This window comes from Camelus dromedarius, chromosome 4, assembly GCF_036321535.1.
Source record: "Camelus dromedarius isolate mCamDro1 chromosome 4, mCamDro1.pat, whole genome shotgun sequence".
In the NCBI taxonomy this organism is placed as follows: Eukaryota; Metazoa; Chordata; class Mammalia; order Artiodactyla; family Camelidae; genus Camelus; species Camelus dromedarius.
The window spans coordinates 86897445-86920484 of NC_087439.1; the positions used below are offsets into that span (position 1 = coordinate 86897445).

The 23040-nt window shown below is 40.1% G+C and overlaps 1 protein-coding gene across 3 annotated transcripts in view; it reads left to right on the forward strand.

The window, feature by feature from the left end:
- Positions 1–23040, forward strand: part of NYAP2 (neuronal tyrosine-phosphorylated phosphoinositide-3-kinase adaptor 2) — a 243778-nt gene that overhangs the window by 174718 nt on the left and 46020 nt on the right. For all 3 annotated transcript variants that reach the window (XM_064485218.1, XM_031452287.2, XM_031452288.2), the window contains one exon: positions 4560–4769. In XM_064485218.1, the coding sequence (XP_064341288.1) occupies positions 4560–4769 (210 nt within the window). The remainder of the gene's footprint in view (positions 1–4559; positions 4770–23040) is intronic.

The window sequence follows — 23040 nt, forward strand, 5'->3', positions numbered from 1 at the left end:
GTACATCCTTACTCCTCTGAATAGGTTTCTCTGGGCTTTCAAGAGTTCTTATTGTATGTATTTCTTAGTCTAATTGTCCACTTTCCATGCCTCTTTTCAACAGCTGTTTTGAAGATTTTCATATTTATTTTGATTAGAAAATGCATTTTGTAGGAAGCTGTTCTTGAATATACATGGGAAACCAGGCTTATTCTCCAATAAAATGCTCAATAATACATTTATGATTTTCTTACAGATTTTTCAGCTCTGCCTTCTTTTAAGAGGCAGAAGTTAAGCTACAAGTCTGAGTAGCATGATTTCTTCAAACCTTTGTTCAGGTTTCTCTAAATACACCTGCCAAAATTCACTGAATACTAACCTCTGGGACTTGAAAACAAAGCAGAAAGAAAGAAAGAAAGAAAAAAAGACTCCTTTTTGTTCCCAAAACTGTATTGGGCTTTTATTTAGTTGAGGTTTGGGACCTGAACGACACTTCCTTGGTTTGTGTATGCAGGTAATTTGAATAAGAACAAAGAAATGAGGTTGGTGGGGGTGCCTTTCATATTTCAAATCTTGTCCAAACTTGCAGGAACAGTTTTGGACCCAGTCTTAAGTTAGAGCCTTTTTTTTTTTTTTTTTCCCAGTTTGGGTAGTTTCAATTCCAGTGGTAAAAGACACTGGGGGTGTGTGTGTGTGTGTGTGTGTGAGAGAGAGAGAGAGAGAGAGGGAGAGACAAGCAGACAGACAGAGACAGAGGGAAGGGAAAAGAGAAATGGTAACTGCTTAATGATGGCAGTGGAAGAAACTGTAGAGGTTGATAATCAAGCAAACATCCCAATGGTTCGTTTTAAATCTGGAAGAGAAGGTGGGGTGAAACAGATGGGTCATTAGGCTCTGAGGCTGTGACATGTGGAAGCCAGAGTTACATTTTCTTTGAAACTGTGAATAAACAGCTTGGAAATAGTCTCTGATGTTCTTTTCTGATACTGATTTGATTCCATTTGACTCAGGGCACAGAAAAGCAAGTGTTGGTTAAATTGTCTTGTGGTAATTATTTGCTGGAATGTGTTAGTTTAAAAATATTTTGACTTCTTATATTTGATTTCAGCAAAATGGGACTTCAGCTTATGTACCCAGGGATCCTTCTGAGGGTGTTATTGTGGTATTGCCCTCCCGGCTTAAGTTCTGTCTCATGGACTTGTATTTTTGACATGAATTTGCACAACTGCATAGCATCTTGGAGCTGGAAGGGACCATAGCAATGTGAAAATAAATGAAGACCAAACAAATGAGGGCACATGGGGCTATTTATTCAGACCTTGCTGTAGCCAGGCAGTCAGCCACCATCACTTCCACTTGGCAGGGACTCAAGGCAGGAAGAGTGGGATAGCTTCATACAGTGGGGAGAGAAGGAAGGCTTCATATACGCCCCCCAGTGGAGGCTGTTGGCAAAGGGAAACTACAGGCAGCCTGACTAGAAGCAGGGCATTCTATGTCATTGGTTAGAGGAATATTTGACTTTCTCTGGTGCTTGGTCCTGTGTTAAAAAAACAGTGCCAAAACTTAGGGGAGCTGTCAGTGATTAATCACATCCTGGCTGCTTTGGGCCAATTGTTACACAGAATATTGTTTGGCTTCCTGGATTGGTTACTAGAGATAGTGGTCTGAATTCCTGTAAGTCTGACTTATAGATAGTAGGTTGGCTTCCTGGGCTGGCTACTGTGGATAATGGGTTAGAATTCTACTTTAAAAAAATTTTAAATGGAGATACTGGGGATTGAACCCAGGACCTCGTGCATGCTAAGCATGCACTCTGCCACTGATCTACACTCTCCCCTCTAGAATTCTATTTTTATCTGTGATCTGGCAATTTTCCATTCGTATATGTAGTCCCTCAGCGATTACCTAATACAAATGCAGAAAGACTAAATAAATTCATAAAGGACAAATTGCTACAGTTGAAAAAAAAAACTACTTTTGACATATGTGGCACTGTTTAGTTTTTTAAAGTATTCTAAAATGTAGGATATTATTAGATCCTTCACACTTTGGGAAAATTAGGCAACACTGATATTATCTCCATTTTGTCGTTAAGTAAAATGAAACTCCAGGAGGAGAAACCAGGGGCTCAGCGTCCTGGGTCAGCAGCCATAAGGCCACAATGGCCAGGGCTCCAAGCTGGGCTTCTAAGATCCCTCTCCCAGCTGCTTACTGTATTACAAACTATTCTATCTCTGCCCACAGATTCAAATATTAGGGAACTGAAGTGTGACATGCATCTTATTACACTGCTGAGAGTTGATGAGTGTTTGAACCTACATGCAAAGAAAACAAAATACAGATTCTCTGAACCATTTCTGTCATTTGTTACCATAGTCTTTCTCAGAGATGCTGTATTTGAATTAAACTTTCAAGCTGTGGTGAATTTTACCACTTGTGATTGTTAGAGAATCAGATTTTGGAAAATACCACAGCTCTGTGCCACTTTAAGGCATTAATAACACTTATGGTCCCCTTGTTCTGTTCGGAATATGGCATTTCCTACACACATCTGAAAGACGCCAGAGGAGTTGGGAAAACTACTCAATATGTGAATTAATTAAATACCTACTGAGCAATATGCTGAGTGCTGGAGGCACCAAATGGAAATTAAAAAAAACAAAAACCAAAAAACAAAACTTAGACCCTGCAATTAAAGAACTCAGGGCCCTTTGAGAAGAGCAGATACACAGAAAAATGCTCTAACACAGCGTCAGTGCAGAGATGACCATGTCCCATCCTAGGGTGGGGATTTGCATGGGGGAGGCTTCAGAGCGTACTTAAATTGAGGAACCAGGATGGAGGCAAGGATTCCTCAATCAAAGATGAGATACAAGGGTATTCAAAGGAGGTGAGATCAGAGAACACAGCTACAGAAAACTGCACTGTTGTTAGAGGTGGAGTGGAGAGGAGGAATCTACCGCCAGTTTATTGATGTTTCTTGAATACAGTGTGCAGGTGGGAAGTAAAAAGTTAGCGAGGCGGGAAGAGAGATGGTAGGGAAACTTGTGGGTCATAAGGAGCTTAGACGTACTTCTGTGGGTAACAGGAGGCTTCTGGAAGGATTTTAGTCAGGGTCACACTATGAACAGATTTTCTTTTTTGTTTGTTTGTTTTTGTCTTTAAACACTTCTCTATGTGCATTAGAGATTGATGATCACATCCATTCCCTGAAATAACACTGTTCTCAACGAAGCAAGCAGGGTTTCATATACATATTTTTTTATATACATGTGTTTTTAAACATTTCTCTACGTGCATTCCAGAATGGCTGTCACATCGGTTCTTTGAAATAACACGGTTCTGAACATAGCAAGTGGGTATCACTCTTAAGTCATCTTAATTTACTACATGCTTCCATACATGCCTTACAGAATGGTTATGGTGTCTATTTTCCCAAAAAAAAAAAACAAAAAAACCCAAAACACTTGATCAGATTTGTATTTGAAAGAGGTCACTTTGACAGTATATGGAGCTTATATTTTGGGGGAGCCAAGGACAGAAGCAAGGAGACAAGTTGCAATAAGTCAAGGGTGATGATGAGAGCTCGAACCAGAATGGTTGAGATAGACATGATACAAAGGGCAACAGAAGGGAGGGCAAGCCATGCAGAAATAGTATCTGTAGAACTTGCAGATTGATGGATTTGAGGAGTAGCCATGAAAGAAACATACAGGTAAGTTTCTAGCTTGGATGGTTGGCAGGTCGGAAGGAACCATTGGTTTAGTAAGACATGGTATCAGTCCAGTATCTGAAATGCTAAATTTGTATGATCCAGGGGGCATCCAGATGGAGTCATCCAGCAGGCAGTTGGGTAACTGAGTCTAACGCTCCGGAGAATGGTACAGGCTTGTGATCACTACTTAGGAGCCAGTTGCCATCAGACAGTTGCTAGTTGAATCCTGGAGGGTAGATGTAGAATGAGAAGAAGAGTTATGAGGGTGGAACCCTGGGGACAACCAGCATGTAAGGGACACATGGAGGAGGAGAAGGTGTGACTAACACAGGAGTGGCATAAGACGGAACACACCATCATAGAAGCCAAGAGAACGGAAGACATACATAAGAGAGTCATCAAAGGGGTATCAAATGGCTTAAACATGTCTTCTGAATTTGCCAGCTAAAAGACACTGGGCAATTCTAGCAAAAGCAGTTTTAGCAGAGCGGTGGGGCTAGATTCATGTCACAGTGGGTAGCAGAATGAAAGAAAGATGCCGAAGTAGAGAGAACGAGTGTAAAGTCCTCTTTAAGAAGTTTCCTTGAAGATGAGCACAAGGGAAGAGTTACTAAAGGATAGTCGAGATTCATCAGGGCTCTCCACTGTCAAAGAAAGAACTATTTCCCAGGAATATTAACCTGCCCAGCTGAGAAAAATCCATGATCTCTGTCCCTGTCTTATTTAAGTATTGTAATCTCCCACACAGGTCCAAGTTTCCAAAAACATTCTAAAAATATTTTAGAAAGTCATTCTTTAATTTCTTTTAAGGGATCTGGGAAGGATTTGACTTTTGTTAACAGAATATAATTTGGTTAATATGCAGAATCGACAGAGGAGCTGAAAGTCCGAAGCCACAGCACGGAGCCTATACCAAAGTTGGACAGCAAAGAGAGAGGCCACCATGGGGCATCCTCCTCCAGAGAGCCTATCAAAGCTCAGGAATGGGATGGAACACCTGGGCCACCCGTGGTCACAAGCAGAATGGGAAGATGCTCTGTGAGCCCCACCTTGTTAGCAGGAAACCACAGCTCAGGTAAGAAAGATAACGCTCTCCCGGACAGTAAGTCTTCTTGTCTCTAGAAAATGCTTTTATGCAATTATCACTTCGAGAACCGTAACTACAGATATCTCTGTATCTACTCATAGAGACACCTTAAGTAGCCCTTCACACAAAAGGAGGTCACAGTGTGTGGTACACTCCAGGGAACATTATTCACATGGAGACAGAGAAGTGAGTGGTACTTTTTGGAGCTGTGCAACACAGCAGCCCTGACAACTCTGACCATCTGCTACTAAATTTCTTCCAAAAAAAAAAAAAAATCCTAGCGTCTCATCTAAAGCAGTTTTAATGTATAAAGTTGAAGTGATTTAGAGTTCATGCCTCCTTTGATTCAGACTATACAATGGAATAGTACTCAGCCATAAAAAATAAAATAATGTCATTTGCGGCAACATGGATGGACCTGGAGATTGTCATACTAAGTGAAGTAAATCAGAAAGAGAAAGACAAATATCACATAATGTCACTTATATGTGGAATATTTAAAAAATGACACAAATGAATTTATTTGTAAAACAGAGGCAGACTCAAAGACAGAAAACAAAATTGTGATCATCAGAGGGGGAAAGTGAGGAGGGAGAGATAAACTGGGAGTTTGAGATTTGCAGATACTACTATATATAAAATAGATAAACAGCAAGGTCCTACTGTAGAACACAGGGAACTATATTCAATATTTTGTAATAGCCCATAATGGAAAAGAATATAAATATGTATATGTATAACTGAATCACTGTTCTGTACACCAGAAATTAACACAAGATTGTAAACTGACTACATTTCAATAAGAAATAAATTTTAAAAGATTTTAGACAATTGGGAAAATGAATAGAAACTAAAATTGAGGATAAAAGTGTAGCAAAGGCCATCTGAAGGCAGTAGAGAGAGTAAATATGAGGCATCTGATGTAATGAGCAAAAATGCAATTTTGCACTGTTGGTAGACAAATGTTATTAAACATCAGTTTTTAAAAAGCAGACTATGTGTGCTTTGAACTGATGAATCTACACGACAGACTCACAGAGAGCTGTCAATTGAGATAAACAGCAAATAATCAAGCAACCTCCTGTAGTTTTCAGGTTTCTATTCCTTAAGAGTGTTAGAGCTTTGAAGAAAAGACCAATCCTTTAATGTTCTTTTCAACTCTGATATTCATCTTGGGAAGCAATTAACATGAATTTAGCCTGTGGTCTCTCTGACAATCGTGCCTAAGTTAAAACTGGAACAGGATGAATGATCTCTGCACTGGGGAAAGTATGTTTCTAGAACAGTACCCACATGGGGGCAGAGCAATAGCTTCCTCAGACTTAAAGTGTAACCTAAAGCTTTGGTGATGGCACCGATCATGAGCTCAAACAGCATGAGTCAAATCTCAGGGAAGGAATGTGCTGTGAATTTAGCAGAAATTTAAAAATATATTTATGATAATACAGTAGAAATAGCTATAGATACATGAGAAGAAGATATCTGTGCATTTCGTCAAAAAGGAAAAGAATGTAGGGAACAAATAGTATTTTGCGGGGGAAAAAAAGCTACTCTCAAAGAACTTTGACATCATTAGTCACTTGGGAATTATGATCTATCTTAGGTCTGTTATCAGTATATTGTTAATGGTTATCTAAGTTTGTACCAGTTCTGTCCAAAAATCATGAACAGCATCTGCTCCTGTTGTGACCACAGATATTTTATTAAACCCAGAAGTGTTAGCTGAGTGTTTATTATGTTACAGCCACTGTTCTAGGATCTGTGAGCACAATGATGAGTGAGACATCCTCACATCCGGGTGCTCAAAGGTAAGTGCAAGACAGATGGATGGATCATGGCAATAGAATGTATCACATACAAATAGCATGCAAAACAGAGGAGAAAGAAATTAATTTTTCTTGGGAGGGCATGATTTCAGGAAGAACAAGCAGAGGCTTTTGGGGGATACAGAAAGTGGTCACTGCTTGAGGAGACAACATCTGAGCTAGAACTTGAAACATCAAGAGATGCTCACAAGGAGGATGCAGAAGAAGGGCGTCTGCCTTCTAAATGAAAACCTAAAACTCTGTGGGTCCAATCCTGCTGGGTTTGGTGTGAAGGGCTGGGGAAGGTTGACTGAAGAAACTGCAAAGTAGTTTGGGACCAGGTAGAAAGAATCCTGAAGGACCTCGCACAATTAACAGAAATGCTTTCATCCACAGAGTACCAATTGACAGTAGCTAAAGTAATGGTGGCCTCTGTTAACTCGCCATAGCACTGGATCTGGAGGTAGGCAGCTCCAGGAATCTTGTGACTGATTAGATACATCATTGAAGACCCAGGAACTTCCTCTCCTAACTCTTCTCTTCTGCTCCCCTCGACGATTATGCTTGTGGTCACAAGCTGATGTGGCAGACTCTCTCTTTCATCTTGCTGGTCATACCTGAGAAACGTCCTCTAGATCAGTCACTGAGTGAAGAGGTTTGGGATTCCCATGAGCTTACAGAGGTCCTTTCTTTCCCTTACATCAAAGGGTCGCTTCCTTATATTTGGAAATGACGTCAGAATTGTATTTCAGGGATAAATGGGCTGTCACATAGGCAATGGACAGTTACCTGCCCCAAGATGGTTAGGTTTTAAACATTATAGGGTGGATATTTTGTAGTCATTTAACTTTTTTTTCAGATAGGTTTAATGTAGTCCAGTTTTCATCTCAAAAGTTTTAATGATGACTCCAAGTCTTCAAGCATGGGTTACTAAGACAAAGGTAAACAACATCTCATGTTGAATAGGAAAGCATGGACTTAAATTTTGACTGTGTTAATTTGGAAGTGCTCTGAGACCTAACTGGGAAGCTAGTGGACAGTTGGGATTCTAGGTCTGGAGCTAGAGATTTAGTGGAAATAGAGACTGAGAATAGGGCCCTTTGGCAGGGCTGGTACCCTAAGACTGCATGATTCTAACCTAGGAGAGCAGGAACCTGAGATGAGACGAAACTGAGCTTGAACCCTGGGGAGTCCAAACATTTCAAGTGTGGGTGGCGGTTACTACAGGATGGTGAATATCATTCCCTGTGCTATAAGTATAAACTTGTTGTTTATCTATTTCATATATAGTAGTTAGTATCAGTAAATCTTGATCTCCCAGTTTATCCTTTCCCACCCTTTTCCCTCTCTAGTAACCATAAGTTTGTTTTCTATGTCTGTGAGTCTGTTTCTGTCTTGTAAATAAGTTCATTTGTGTCTTTTTAAAGATTTCATATATAAGTGATATCATATGGTATTTTTCTTTCTCTTTCTGGCTCATTTCACTTAAAACCCTGTTATTAGACTACATACAGACATGCTTAATAAAGTAAAATAATATCTATTGTATAAAAAGTGTGGGCAGAGGAAGAAGAACCTGTGATACAAATGGAAATGAAACAATGAGATGATCTACAATTGAAGTTTGACCAAACTCTTAGTACGTTGCATAAAAATGGGTGAACTCTTTGATTCTTTGACATGATTCTTCTAAGGAATTCAGAGTGTAAACAGAATTCATACACTACTTTCACTTTCTCCCACTGCAAACTCCCAGAACATCTCTTTTGGTTTATGTCATCTAAAATCTGCTCCGCCGGGTTTTTAAGCTCTGTTTGTAGAGCAGTAAATTGTCTACTGACCAGAAAAAATAACACACACACTTTAGTTCCTCACATTCTCCATCTTAGCTTATGAGGGAGGTAGATAAATGTGGAAGGAGAAAAAAATTTTTGTTACGTTTTTGATAAAGACATTTTTGTATCCATATTAAAAGAAGTGTGAAATACAGGGGCAAATGTGGAGTCACATGTATGATGTCTGTGCCAGTTAGGGTTTTTCATGTGAAAGGGAAACAGATCAGCCTGAACACTCAAAAGAGCATCACAAGAACTTGAACTTTCAGAAGTCAGTGCCTCGCAAATATATCACTGCGATTGTATCTCTTGAGACTACCCTTCTACCAATTTTGAGGGAAAAAGGAGAAAAGGAAAAATATTTCTTACATTGGTAGTTTTAATTTTTCTAAAATGAAAGAAACAAAAATGTGCCAGTTCTATACTAGAAAATGCCATGATTCCACTAGCAAAAATGTATAATATTTGAAGTTCACTCAACTTTGGGGTTTTAAACAAATGGTGCACTCCTTAAAGAATTATACTCCTCAGTGAAATGGTCTTCATTCAGAACAGTCAAATAACTACACGAAGAGAGCAGCTTGGACTTGCTTTTTTGGAACAGAAGAGAATAAGTCAGAGTTTACTTTTTATCCCTTTTCTCTTTATACTTCTTCTTCATTATTGTCTCCTTGACACTTGGCGTGGTGCCACTGGATGAATTCGCTACCAGAAACACTAGAACTGTGATCATTAACCTCCTTGCCTAAACGAGAAGTTACTCGACTCCCCACCTAACTCTGAAGATTCCACTAATTTCACCTTCAGAGCGCGCTCTCTGTGACAGTCACCTCTCTGTCTCTGGTTCTCTCTCTTTCTCTCTGTCTGTCACTAACACACACACATAGACATAGACACACACACACACACACACACCAGCTACTACCAGTCACAGACTATTTGCTTTAACAAAAGTAGTTTAGCTACTTGAAATGCTTGTTCTTAACAGCTCTTTTGAGGAATGGAGGAAGTGCTGAAGTAAAGCAGACGAGCGTGTCAGGAGATCTCCGGTCTAATTAACAGTGCCACTGGTTGCTCTGGTACTTTATTAAAGTCACTGCTGTTTAGTAAATCAGAGATTCCCTGGGGGGTGATTCTTGAAGGTGGTGGAGGACTGGGACCCAAATGCTCGTGAAAATAATGGCAAAGAGTAAAAAGTATACAAGTAAATATAGTATTAACAAATGTAGAGTTTAATCACTAAATCAATAAATAAAATTTCCAAGCAGCTTGTATCCAGTTCTGTTATGGTTTCTGGGGGATACACACACAAACACAAACACACACACACACACACAATACAGTATATAACACATAAAACATGGTCTCTGCCACTCAAAGATCTTACTATGCTTCTTTATGACACAAAAATATTGAACATAAATGAATCAGATTATAGCTAAATGTATTTTTTATTACTATCTACTTTTCACTATGCATTTAAAATCATTCAGAGAATAGAAAATTAGTGCAGGCTAGAGAAAGAATGGAAGGTATAATGCGATACATTGAGTCTTAAACCAGGATTCTATCGGGTCTTTAAAAAAATCATTTATTATTATTAATTGAGTAGAAATCTAGAGGGAGAACTTTCTATCTGGGATGAGGAAGGTGAACAAATGCTGAGGCAGACCTCTCCTGACTTGGCCCTACCAGGCGAGCCTGACTATAAACACAATTTTGGAAGTAGACTCAGAAGGCCTTGGGTTAATGCTATAACTGAAATGATCTTAAAAATACCTCAGTTTCTGTGTGTTCAACCCTGTGTGTTTCTGCTCTTCTGCGAAGGTCTACCATGGGGTGCAAACTGAGAAGCATGGTGATAGGCAGGGAACATCAGTGAGTGAATTAGGAGATTGCCTCCTTCAGATCAGACATACATTACATATATAGGAATGGTTTTTGCTCCTACAAAGGAAAATACTTTCCCCATTTTTCTTGAAACTTGAAATTCTTTGGGTTTAAGTCATATATTTCCACATTTTTAGAAGCATAAATACAGGGGACATTTCTGCCTTACAAAGAAAATCTATTGCCAACTGATGAACATCAGGATGGAATTATGGAAATGCAGGTGACCTGGAAAGCACAGGAGCATCTCAAGCGGACAGAGTTGATACTCACTGTGAGACATGCTCACCTCAGTTTCCCAGATTTCATGACTATAATGTGCAATCTCTCAAATTTTAAATAGAGCTCAATTAAAACAAAACAAAACATTGAATCAAAGAATTTGCCTCCTCTGGCTGGAAAAGACATCAAAAATGTCGGTGTGCATTTTCTGGCTTGAAAAATCAATTGATGACCATTATGTGGAGGCACGCATTTGACCCTGAAGCACAGAGAGGTTGGATTATAGCAGAAGCAGCAGGTGTCAGTAGACATCCTGCCCTCCTGGCTTTTATTTTCCAGAAGCTGCATCTCCTTGAGAAGGCTATGCTAAGAATAGGAGCGGGTATTAGAGAGAGACACGTGGCCTGTGATGATCAAGAAGGGAGGGACAATATCTTGACTCTGGAAGAGGAACAGAGACTGGCATTCCATGAATAGTAACGACCAGGGGCTGAATCCTTTCTCAGCCTCCTGGCAAAGAGGCACAGCCTCTGATCCGGAGAGAGGACAGATGGGGTAAAGTTTGCAAGGAATTTCCAGTGAGGCTGGACTTTATGCTTTATGATTTCAAACTCCAGAATATGGAATCTTGTCCTTCAATGGGGTATTGATGCTTGGGAAATAGAGTCCCATGTATTAACCAGTGTGGGCTGAAGGCTAAAAGGGCCATCTTGTACATTCTGATCTGCAGAACGGTTCTGGCTCTTTTCCTGTTCTATTGAAAGGAAGCATTTTCCACCACCATTCATGGATCAGCCATTCATATCCAAGAGGAGTCCTGTGCACACACAAGTTCAGAGAAGTGGGAAATGTATGACTTTAATTTTATTTGAAGAAAGCAAAGAAATATGCCACTTTTAGTACTCCACATTTATAGAATAATACATTTTACACTAATTATAAGTGCATGCATAAATTATAATATAATCTTTGGGCACTGAGGTTTGCACATCCAGAAAGTCCGAATTGAAGTCAAGATTCCGTTTTTTGTTAGTGATGACACTGGTCATGTCCCTTTATCTCTCTGAGCTTCATCCATAAAAAGATAGTGGTATCTAACTCATAGATACTATTGATACCTAACTCATAGATGATAATGGTACTTAACTCAGATACTATTGAGAATTAAAGGTGAGGATTAAGTGAGATAACATATTAACACACTTACCATGGGGTCTGGAACACCATGAATGTTAAATAAACACTTGTTCTGGGTGTGATTCTGATACTTTTGCAGATATCTTTGCAGGAGAGCTGAGAGAATCACTGGTTTGGGGTAATGAAAGAAAGTTTCCTGTGAGTAGTGGCATCTGAACTGGGCCCTAAACTGAGCAGAATTTTGACAGAGAAGGTAGCAGAAGGGTGGCAAAAGGAGTCACGGGGTTTTTTGGCTGGGGACGGTGAGATCTCCACCTCCAATGTGGTACTTAGCACACCTACACCCCACACTATGGTTTGTAAGATATTTTCAACTCCAGTTCATATTCTAATCATGCCTTAAAGATTGGAAAGTTTACAGAAATGTTAGAATGTTAGCCAAAGACCTAAGCATAGATCCCTGGGAAGAAGATTTAGAAGAATGGGGGCCATTTTACAGAAGCAGCAGCAAACTGGGATTCAGGAGAGGGAACGGCAATGGAACCCAAGAGTGTAGTCTTTGAAAACTGATTATCATCAGTTGATTTATAAGAAGGATGCTTGCCTCTTGAAATTCTGAAACACATTTACCATACTTTACATAATAATGCTGGAATGACTGACTGACTTTACCCATAAGCCTCCTGGCAACCATAACTCAAAAATACCCATATCCAGGAAGCATCCCCTCTGCACACAAGTTCAGAGAATGAAAAACAGACAAGCATCATGAATCGGGCAGCAGCACTGGGAATTGCGGAACAGTATTTTTGACAATCATTCCTGCAAACCATAATAAATCAATGTAGTTTTTCTTCTTTTTCAAGTGCAAGTAAACCTTGCTTTCCAAATGTTAATAAATTAATATTTTGTTTATTTGAGCATTTTCCAACAAAGATTTTAGGAGAGTGTAAAGGCCAATTTTGGATCCCCTCAAGTCTGTATTTATGAAATTTGGAGAACGTGTCAGGGGCAGGCTTTAGAACTTGGTTGGTGCATTCATTATACGTGACTATGAAAAGTAAGCTTAACCTCTCGCAGTGTTTCTTTTCTGCTGGGCAGCAGTGAGTGGGCTTTAAAACCACGTTAGCAAGGATGTGGGCATCACAGGAAAATATCGATATCCACTAACGTATACGTCTTTAGTGAATACCCAACTAGACACTCATTCATCTATTCATTCATTCATTCCCTTTGTGTTTACTTAACAAAAATGTATTCAGCATCTCCTCTGTGCCATGCAGGGACTAGGTGCTGGGGGTGCTGGGGGCACAAGGTCGATGTCGTGGACCAGACCCTGACTTCCCAGAGCTCATGGTTTAGCGAGGAAGACAGAGGGCAAAATAACAGATCCTTGTAAATGCTATGAGGAGGAAATGCTGGGCACAATCACATCATTTATCCCCTGTCTAGAAGGAAGGTAATTCAGACAGGCTTCCTGGAGAAAGTGATATTAAATTTGGTGCAAACATGAGCAGGAACAAGGCAAGTAGGAGGGGATGGAGCATTCTCTGCAGCTCATGGAAGTGCGGATGGAAAAGATTTACTTTTAGAACCTGATTAGTATTAAACATTTTAACATGACTACATAATTCCCAAACCCTATCCTCTTCTCCCTCTGCCTTTTTTCATGTGGCTTGGCGCCTTTGGGATGCTTAGTGCAGTAATAGTCCCCTCTCCCTGTAGCCACAGTTTTTGCAAACATGCTTAATAGCTCCTTGTCAAGAGGTAAGATCTATTTCCTACCCCTTAAATCTGGGTTGGCCTTGTGTCTTGCGTTGACCAATAGAATGAGATGGAAGTGACTGTGTGTCAGTTCCAAGCCTCAGCCGCGAGAGGCCACCAACGCTCCCACTCACTTTTTCCAACCCTGACTGCATCATGTAAATGAACTTGAGTTAGCCTGTTGGAGGATGAGATACACACAGAGGAAAGCCACGAGTCCTGGGTCTTCCGCCAGCCAACCCGCAAACCAACGAGGAAGCACAGCATGAAATAGCAGAAGCTTCTCCCTGATTCACAGCCGACCACGGATGCATGAGTGAGCCCAGCGCAGACCAGGAAAACCACCCAGCTGACCCACAGACTCATGAACAAAGCTGAGCGAGAGCCCTTATCAGTCACTAAGTTTGGGTGTCATGTGAAACTATTAACTGATTATAGATGCTGTGCTCTGCTTGAGTTTTGCTGATTTCCCTCAAATGGAAATACTTTATTATTATTATCATTGTTGTTGTTGTTGTTGTTGTTGTTATATGAGAGAAGCATGCTCATTGAAAAACAAAAGTCAAAGAAAGAGTGAAAACCCATCCTCTGATTTTTTGCTTCACTGTCCCACTTTCCAAAGCATCATTTTTAACTGTCATAGTTTCACTGTTTGGAGCTTGTGTATTCATATTATTACACAACAGGAACACCAAACCAGCCTGGTGGAATTCAGGCCCCCCCTCCGTAATTCAGACTTCGCCGGAGGATACTGACTAACTTCCTGCGTGGCTCCCCATCAGCCTCAGGCAGCTGGGGGCTTCGTGTCTATGACCCTCAAGGCTGTCATTCTGCTCCGTGGGCTCAGGCACCAGAACTCAGCTCCCCGCGTCTGCTCTCCACGCCAGCTCTAATTGGGTGCTGGGTTATTTCCTCAGGGAACACTGGCCGGATCTGGCTGCTAGGTTCTCCTTCCTAATTTCACACTCTCCAGTTTCGCTCTCCCTTTCTGAATTCTAGTGGTGAACACATAACAGAATTCTCACTTGGAGAGTCTTTGGAAAGTAATGGAAGTCATATCCCCAATCGTCCCACTTTTATTTCTCTGCGGAAAACTGTGACTTCTGGCTGCTACAATTTGTGCTCACCAGAGAAATGGTTCTATTTGTGTTTCTCCAGATTCTGATGATACAACTTTGAGAAACAGCCAGAAAAGGAGGCCTTGGTCTTAATCATTTTAAATAGCCAAAGAGTAGCTTATGCAGGGTTTGGATGTAACCCAGCAGGATACAAAATGCAGCAGGTTAGTTAAAAAATGATAGGAGGTAATTCCTCTCGCATTCCAAGGGAAAAAGCTGGACTACAGAAGCAGACCTTGCAAGGGAAGTGATCACAGTGAATGACTGTCCTTAAGTGAGCTCTCTTCTCTAGCCTAGGAGAGGGGGTAGAGGCTGAGAAGCTGGAAACCAGATATTAGTGAGACTTCAAGATAAACTCTGTGTGTGTGTGTGAATGAATGTGTGTGCGTGTGTGTGCGCGTGAGGTGGCGGGAGGGGGAGTGAGAAATCCCCATCCGTCGTAGAACAGGGACGAGAAGTGACACTTGTCTCCCCCAGTGAAAAATCAACTCAGGGAGACTTTCACGGGACCCCCTGGACATCTTATTATTTGTTTCTAGTCATTGAAGGGACATCAAAAATAAAAAGTACAGGAGGTTAGCTGAATGGCCTGTGACAACAGAGCAGAAAACTTCATGGCAAGTAACTCTGCAGCCAGGGATGATGGGTTAAGGGTGCATGTTTCCCATGGAGCAGACCAGACCATGGAGAGAAACTCTGGAGGTGGCTTAGGTCATGTGACTGTCCTGGAGGGGCAAGGACTCTGCTGGACGTGGTTCGGGAGTCCGTCCACAGGATGCCCAGTGGGCAGACAGCCAGGAGACCCCCAGGTGGGAGATGGGCAGTCATGAGGAGCCTTCAGGGCGCACTCGAAAGCACCCCAAGAAGAGAAGATTCACCTGTCCCTCCTTTCTCGCTAGGCCAGAGAGTGAGACACGCCAGCTCCCACCCCAACCCTCCCTCCTCCTTCCTTGGGCCTCCTGATGGCAGACCTGGTGGGAGCCAAGTTGGGGACAGCAGGGTAGGAACCTTGTCAGGCAAAGAGAGACACTTCACCTCCTCTGTTTGCGAGGAGAGAGGGCCTGAATGGGCCAGGAGAGAGATGTTTCCTTGAAATAAAGTTCAAAATTCTGATTAATGTAAGGAGGTAGGCATTTAAATTATTACTGCAATAAGACTTTTTGTGACTTGAAGAAACCAAAGGATTTTAAAGTCTTTTATGTTCAAATTAATAGTTAAATATGCAAGTTAAAAAAAACCACACACACACAGAAATAGAATCTAACATGATTATAAAATTTGCTCTCAGATGATTGCAAGTTATATTTAGCCTGAATTATGGAATTTAAGTTTATCATCTTTGTTGATTATCTGTGACCTATTTTAAATGGCTTATATTTACAAACCATGTGTTAGCTTTTAAAATACTGTTACAAGAGGTATTTCATATGATCTTCACACAAAGCCCGTGCATCGGTGGGCTGGTGTTACGATCTGATTATCTAGGTGACCAGGCTGCAGCTCAAAAGGAATCAGTGAAGTGGCTCAGACTCACTGGGAAGTAATGGGTTCAAATAGGATGTCAGGTTTCTGACCCTCAGCACAGCTCTCTTCCCATGACTTAATTAGGTTGAGTTTCTCTATTTCTACCTCCATGTTCAAGAATTCATTCAGGTATTCATCCATTCCTTTATCTTCTATTTCTTTTTCCAATATAAAGTTATCAGGCACTGAGCACGTGCCAGTGGGGGAGATTGCTACTAATCACAAAAGTTAAAAATGTAATTACAATCTGTGACAAAAGCCACCAAGGAAAATGACACTGCACTGTCTCTTCAGGAGCTTGCTAACCACCTGGGAATTGAGATCTCAGGTGACTTAGGAGAGAGAACAGCCCAGGGGAAGGACCCAGGAGGTGTGATGACCCTGTGACTCAGGGCGTGTGTGGGCGTGGCTTGGAGAGGAAACCTGACAAGGGCCAGGCTGAGCCGGCCCTGTCCGTGATTCTCACCTTGAAATGACAGGAAGCCCCTTATGGATTTTAAACTCAGGGATCAGATTTACCAAGTCAGCTAATGCATTATCATCCTAAACCATGGGAAACGGAATTATGAAGACAAATAAGTGGCCGCAAATTACCTGCCTCATGAATTCAGAGAGGTGTCTTCTCCGCTCTCTGACCCGTGAAATTTCCCTCTTCCTGTAACTGAGGGAGAGCTGTTTATACCCGATTGTTTTGCTATATCTAAAAATTAATTCTCCAGCACCTGAGCAATCTTGTCACATGTACTCTTCCCCCTAATAAAAGAGCAACGTGCTGTGTGCTTGTCTGTCCTTGGATCAGCCGTTTACTCATGCAGCGAACTTGGGAGAACACCTGTCTTGAACAGCACCCCGTAAGGTGAGGACAGGTGACCTCTGCCTTCAAGGAGCCCATGTGGGTCTGCGATGGTGCTTGACTTTTTTTTTTATAACTTTATTTTTATTGAAGTGTAGTTGATTTTCAATGTTAGCTTCAGGTGCACAGCAAAGTGATTCAGTTATACACACACATACATAGAGGGTATCACTGTCCCTGAAAGGACGCTGGACTTTGTTTTCCAGTGGTTTGTAAGGGTTTCTCTAAGCTATTTATATTCTTTTTCTCATCTTTCTTATAGCAAAGTGATTGGTTAAAGCTATGGGGGCACTTTGGAGTCAAGGAATTTGGTGATATTAACTGGGGTGTGTGTGTGTGTGTGTGTGTGTGTGTGTATATATATCTTAGCCACCTATGGGTCAGAGCTCGGTCTTCTGTGATCTGATTTGCCGTCAGCTAACTTACTATCATATTCTGTACATAACTCTTAAGTGTGGGTGTATATACTCACACAGTCCCTTAAACTTGATTTCTACTAAGCACATGCATAAACTAGGACATTGTATAACCTACAGATGCCCTGAAAACTGACAGAAAAAAATGCAACTTGATAGTAATTTCATTCTTGTTAGAGAAATTCTGAACTTCCACCTATTCTCTGTGTGATCCTCTTGGGGAATTCAGATAACACAGAAGGTACCTTCACCTTACTCCCCTCTCTGTAGATGAATCTTGTTTGAGAATCATGCTGACAACATGCTGGCCTGAGTTTTGACTCTCCTGCCTGCTCCTTGTGTCTTTCACTGCAGGGAACGTGGCCCCACCCTGTTCCCATCTCAGGGAAGAGTGGGCCCTGGCATTGCTCCTGGTTGACAGTTGTAGGCTTACTTTGGAAGGGCCCTGTGGGCGCACCACAATACCAGTATTCACAAAGAATGCCCTTTCTGTTTCTGTGAAAAGCCACAGAAGACATTACAGAAGAGAAGGTTCTGTCTGACTTATGCTGTGCATGCACAGAGACTAGTTCTGGAAGCTTGTAAGCGGACCAGAGTACATATCACCTGTATTTGCACTGCCATCTGCTGTCCAAGACAGGCACTGCAGTTTTCCCCACTTTTTTTTTTTTTTAATATGTTAAATTCAATTAAAGTCTAGTCAATGTAGTTTTGCCTTTTTGCTGGAATCTTGGGAAAGATGAAGCAATGGAGGAAGATTCTTTTTTTTTTTAAAAAAATGAGAACTATACAGATAATTCATCTTTTACACTGGCTTTATTCTTCAAAATACGGTTTAAAATAATTCATTCAGTTAACGCTGCATGAGTCCTTATCAGGGATTTGCTATGTTATTCAGGGGGAATACTGTGGAGAATGAGACAGGCGTAGCTCTTGTCCTCACAAAGCATACAGTTCAGTAAAGAAGGGAAGGGGAGGAAGGGAGAAGGAATAAGTGTGTCGGGCAGAATGAGTGGCGTCATTAAAATCCTAGAGTAAGAGAAGGCATGGAGCGTTAGGAGAATTTAATGCAGTGTGGCAGGTGCAAGGCCGCAGGTGAGGCTGATTTTATGAGCTGAACCATGTGTACCATCATAAGGAAGCAGTTTAGATTTCATTACATTATAAGCAGAGGAGCTGAAAGATCACATTTGCCTTTAAATAATAAAAGCAGCTAAGATTTCTTGAGCTCTTACGACATGCTGGCCACTGCAGTGAAATCTACACTTATTATCTTATTTAATTTTTATAATAATTATATGAGATAGCCACCTTTACTTCTCCCATTTTACAAATGGGAGAACAAATGGAAGCTTAATGGTCAAGCAAGGTGTCCGTGGTCACTCAGCCAGTCAGTAATGAGAGTTTAGCAGCTCTTACACAAAAATATACCTATTTCTCAAGAACTCCAGCAAAAGCATGAAGGCAATTCTCATTGGTGGACTTGGGTCACATGGTCAATCCTGAGCCAGTCAGTGAAGCCAAGGGGGCAGAACGATTGACTGGACAGGCCTAATCACATGGCCACTTCTGGAGCTGAAGTTGGGGTCGGCCCCCACTCTGGAACCATGAAAATTGAGATCACCGGTGATACTGTTCTCCGAAGGAAATTCGGAGAAAAAAAGAAAAGAATAAATGGATTCTGGATAGGTGAAAATGAAAAATGACCATTACCCCTCCTAAATTTCATTTTAAAATAACTGTTATGTTTAACCATTTACTATCAACAATTTTAGACTTTGTTAGCAAATAGCAAACTGGAGTTCTGCATAATCCTACCAATATTGTTACAAAAATAAAGCACAGGGTTCCCTCAGTTCTTCTGGGTCTCTCCCATGTATATACGATACTAAGCTTTATTTGAAAATAACTAAGTGAATAAAGCACAAAAAGGAGAAATAAAAGCAGTGACCTCAGTAAACTAGCTTGTGACCAATCAAGAGTATTTTTAAGGTCATTTCAATGATTCCAACATATTTCACTATGAACATCTAAGAGTCAGTGAGCCTTGGAGCTTACTTCTTATTATAAGTGATGAAAAGTGCCCTGAGAATTTGGATGGCTTCCCTCAGGTCTCCCAGGCAGGTAATAGCTTTTCTTGGACATAGCTGTATGGATTTTTCTAGGGCATAATTTAATAACTGGTGGTTCCCAAATCCTCTGGTGTTTTCAAAGGCTTTCCCATGTTTCTCGTGCTTCAACATCGTATCTCCCTCTGCTTCAATTTTTGTTTTTTAAATACTCTACTGGAAAATTAATTGGATAAAAAGTTAAGAGAACTCTGGGGGGACCCAGAGTCTGTAGAAGCAACAGTTCTTAAACTCTTCAGTCATAGAAGCCCTATGTTCTTCAAAATTATTGAGAACCCTGAAGAGCTTTCCTTTATGTGGGTTAAGCCCAACAGTATTTATCATGTTAGAAATTAAAATTATCTATTCATTAAAAAATAATTAACCCATTATAGATTGACATTGATAATTTTTTTCACGAAAAATAACTATATTTTCTAAAACTGTAACAAATGGGTTACCAAATTGGTATTGTTTTACGTTTTTGTAAATCTCTTTGATGTCTGACTCAGCAGAACATAGATTCTCACCTGCTTTGGATTCAATTTATTGTGATATGTTGTTTTGGTTAAAATATATGAAGGGAATCTGGCTTTACACGAAATGCATAGTTAAAAAAAAGAGGAAGATTTTAATAGGTTTTTCATGTAATTGTGGATATTTTAAAATTGTTCTCCCAAACTCAACAAGCAAGTTTCATAAGTGTTAGTTACACATCAGTAAACTCATCATGCTCTGTTACACTAAAATCCACTGGTCTAATTTGGACTTTAAATGTATCTTTCCCATGAGTGATTTATAATATTGTGCTTTTAAAAAATACCAGTTGACTAAGTCATGCGGATCTTCCACACATTGACACAGTTTGTTATAAAAGTCAATACAGCACATTCATTACCAACACCGCTGATCTCATAAGAAATGTCTTTAAACATTAGGATGCTGTCAAGCTCACAGTGGTAAATACAAGTTTTCCAAATTTTTAATTTTTGCCCAGAAGCTCAAATTCATCGTTGTCAACAAATACTGCCAGTTGTCTTCCTTAAAGAAGTAAGCTCACTTTGTTCCCTTTTGAGGAGATTTCTGCCAAATATCCAAGTCTGCGTGGCAGCGAAAAATACACAGTTCCTGGTACAGTTTGGTGCCGTTGCTTTGATGTGCTGAGGTCACAGCACATGTACCCAGCCCTGTTTCTGAGTGTTCGGTGCATTTGTTAACACAGTGGAAAAAACAAAGAATGTCTTAGTATTTTTATGAAAATAGTTTCTAGCTAACGTCACCATCTCCCCAAAGGGCCTTAGAGCTTCCCAGAAGTTCTGCTGTAAAATGAATGAACATGGCCATTACCGGAGATCAGATTGAAGTCCCTTACCATGTGGGCTCTCCATCTGTAGTCTTATATTGGTCTTGTTCCAAGATACACATGCTGCTCATTTTATGTCTATGATAGGTGGTTCAAGGTAGAAGGACCACAGCCATTGAAACAGAACGTGCTACAAAGACCATACAGAAATTTAACATCTGGTTACATTTTGTCTCATGATGTTTGTTCTTTAACAAACCACAAAATGAATGGTATAAAGAGGAAATATCATTAGCATTATGTCCAGTTCTGATTGTCATTTACATTAATAAGGTGGGGTTATAGAAAATTCAAGCCTGGCATTTCTTTCTTTCTATTTTGTTATTTAGAAGTAAAATGTGACCTATTTTTGAAATAAGTTAAATTATTTTTGCCATATATTCATCCCTAATATCAGAGGACAAGAGAATTTTGTTCTTTTTTTGTTTGTTTGTTTATTCTATTTTAGACACTGTAGCATAAAGTTAAATTTTATCCCCAAGGTAATATACACTTGATCCAGATACAAATCATCTGTCTTTTGCTGTATATCTTGGCAGATGGATTTTTTTATGTAATAGTTTTAGAAATAATCAAAGAGCATATATTACTTGTTAAATAAAGTTTCTTTGTAGACAGTACTTTCTTTTAATGGGAAATCAACTATTTTTTACGAAAAGTACATTTTCATATTCAGCTAATGTGATGAAGATCTTAAGGGCATTTCAGAAATTATATGTTTCAACAAAAGAGGCTGTCAAATTAAAAAAAAAAACAAAACCTGTTAATGCTGCACTATGCTATGTGGCCATGTAAGAAACCAACCCTGTGTTACAGCGTCTAGGACATTCCTGCATAGTGAGCAGTGTGATTTATATTCTCTCTACATAAGAAACTGGAAGGCAAGGGAAATCCCAGCCCTCAGGTATTCAGAAGGAATACAGCGGGTACTCCTAACTCCACATGCTTGTGATTCTCTTTAAGGATTCTTTAATATTCTTAGGTCCATCACTGGATCATGAATTTTATCCACTACGTTGCCACCTCACTTTTCTCTGGGTTTTAGATCTTCACCAGAATTCCGGTGTTCCCCAGGAGACCTACCGATTATCCCAGCATCAATAGTGTTTCTAGCTGACCCTTTAGGTAACACTAGGATTTGGTTCATACCTCCAGGATGCTGGGAGTCATTCAAAGCTTCGTAAGTCTCAGCTGCTTTACAAAAGGAATATCCCATGAGAAGCTGGAGAGAGAGAAAAATGTCTGTTCCCAGTGTAGATTTTTGCATCCTGCTGATTTTTTTTCTCCATGGTCACAAAATGATCACACCATTGATCAGATTTATTTCATCTTTCAGCATCATAGCGACAGTACCTAGGCCTATGAGCTCCTTCCAGGATCTATAAAATTTTTTGATATTTAACAAAAAAATAGACTTAACCAAAATTCCAAAAGAAACTGCCACATTATGATTAATGAATATCTAATTAAATCAGTACAAAGTGTGACATTAGGTCAACTTGATTAATTGTTAAATTTAGTATTAAAACAGTTCCATTACATCTGAAAACAATTTCTAGATTAGATTGTCTAATCCTGTAAGAATTCCTCGGTGTTCATGATTACTGTCTAGAAATCATGGCCAATCGTGAATTAATTGGATTATTCACAGTCCAATCATTTCAAAGCAAAATGATAAAAAAATGTATTCAAATTATATACAGTAAAAATTACTTTTGATGTGGGACATGAGGGCATCTTGTATGTTTGCTGGGATGTGCTGTGATGTATAATCGAAACAAAACGTTTGAAATCTGTGAAGGTTTTAACCTAGTGCTGGCAAAACTGCACCTTATTACCCAGGCGTCACTTTATCTCAAATAGCATATGTGTTATTTCAAAAAAGTGCCTTCCCCAGGAGGGAAAGTAGAGTCTGCAATAAGCATACCTCGGTGTGTTACATAAAAGGCCTCTCTGTGACCTCCAGGTAGCCCTAAGTTGTTGATTAGAAACTTCCAGCAGCATGATTGACTAGGGAAAATCAGGGTATGTCTCTGCTGGTACAGAAAAATATCGTGTATTGAAAAACAAAAACATGATGGAGGAAAAAAATTATGTCTCTGGAGAATTTGACTGATTTTATTCCTTTGATGCTAGATGAAAGTGTGTTCTTTGGTGAAAATGCACTAATCCGTTATTGCTGCGTGGATCTAGAGGGCGAGAACAGTCATTTGTCTTTGTTTTC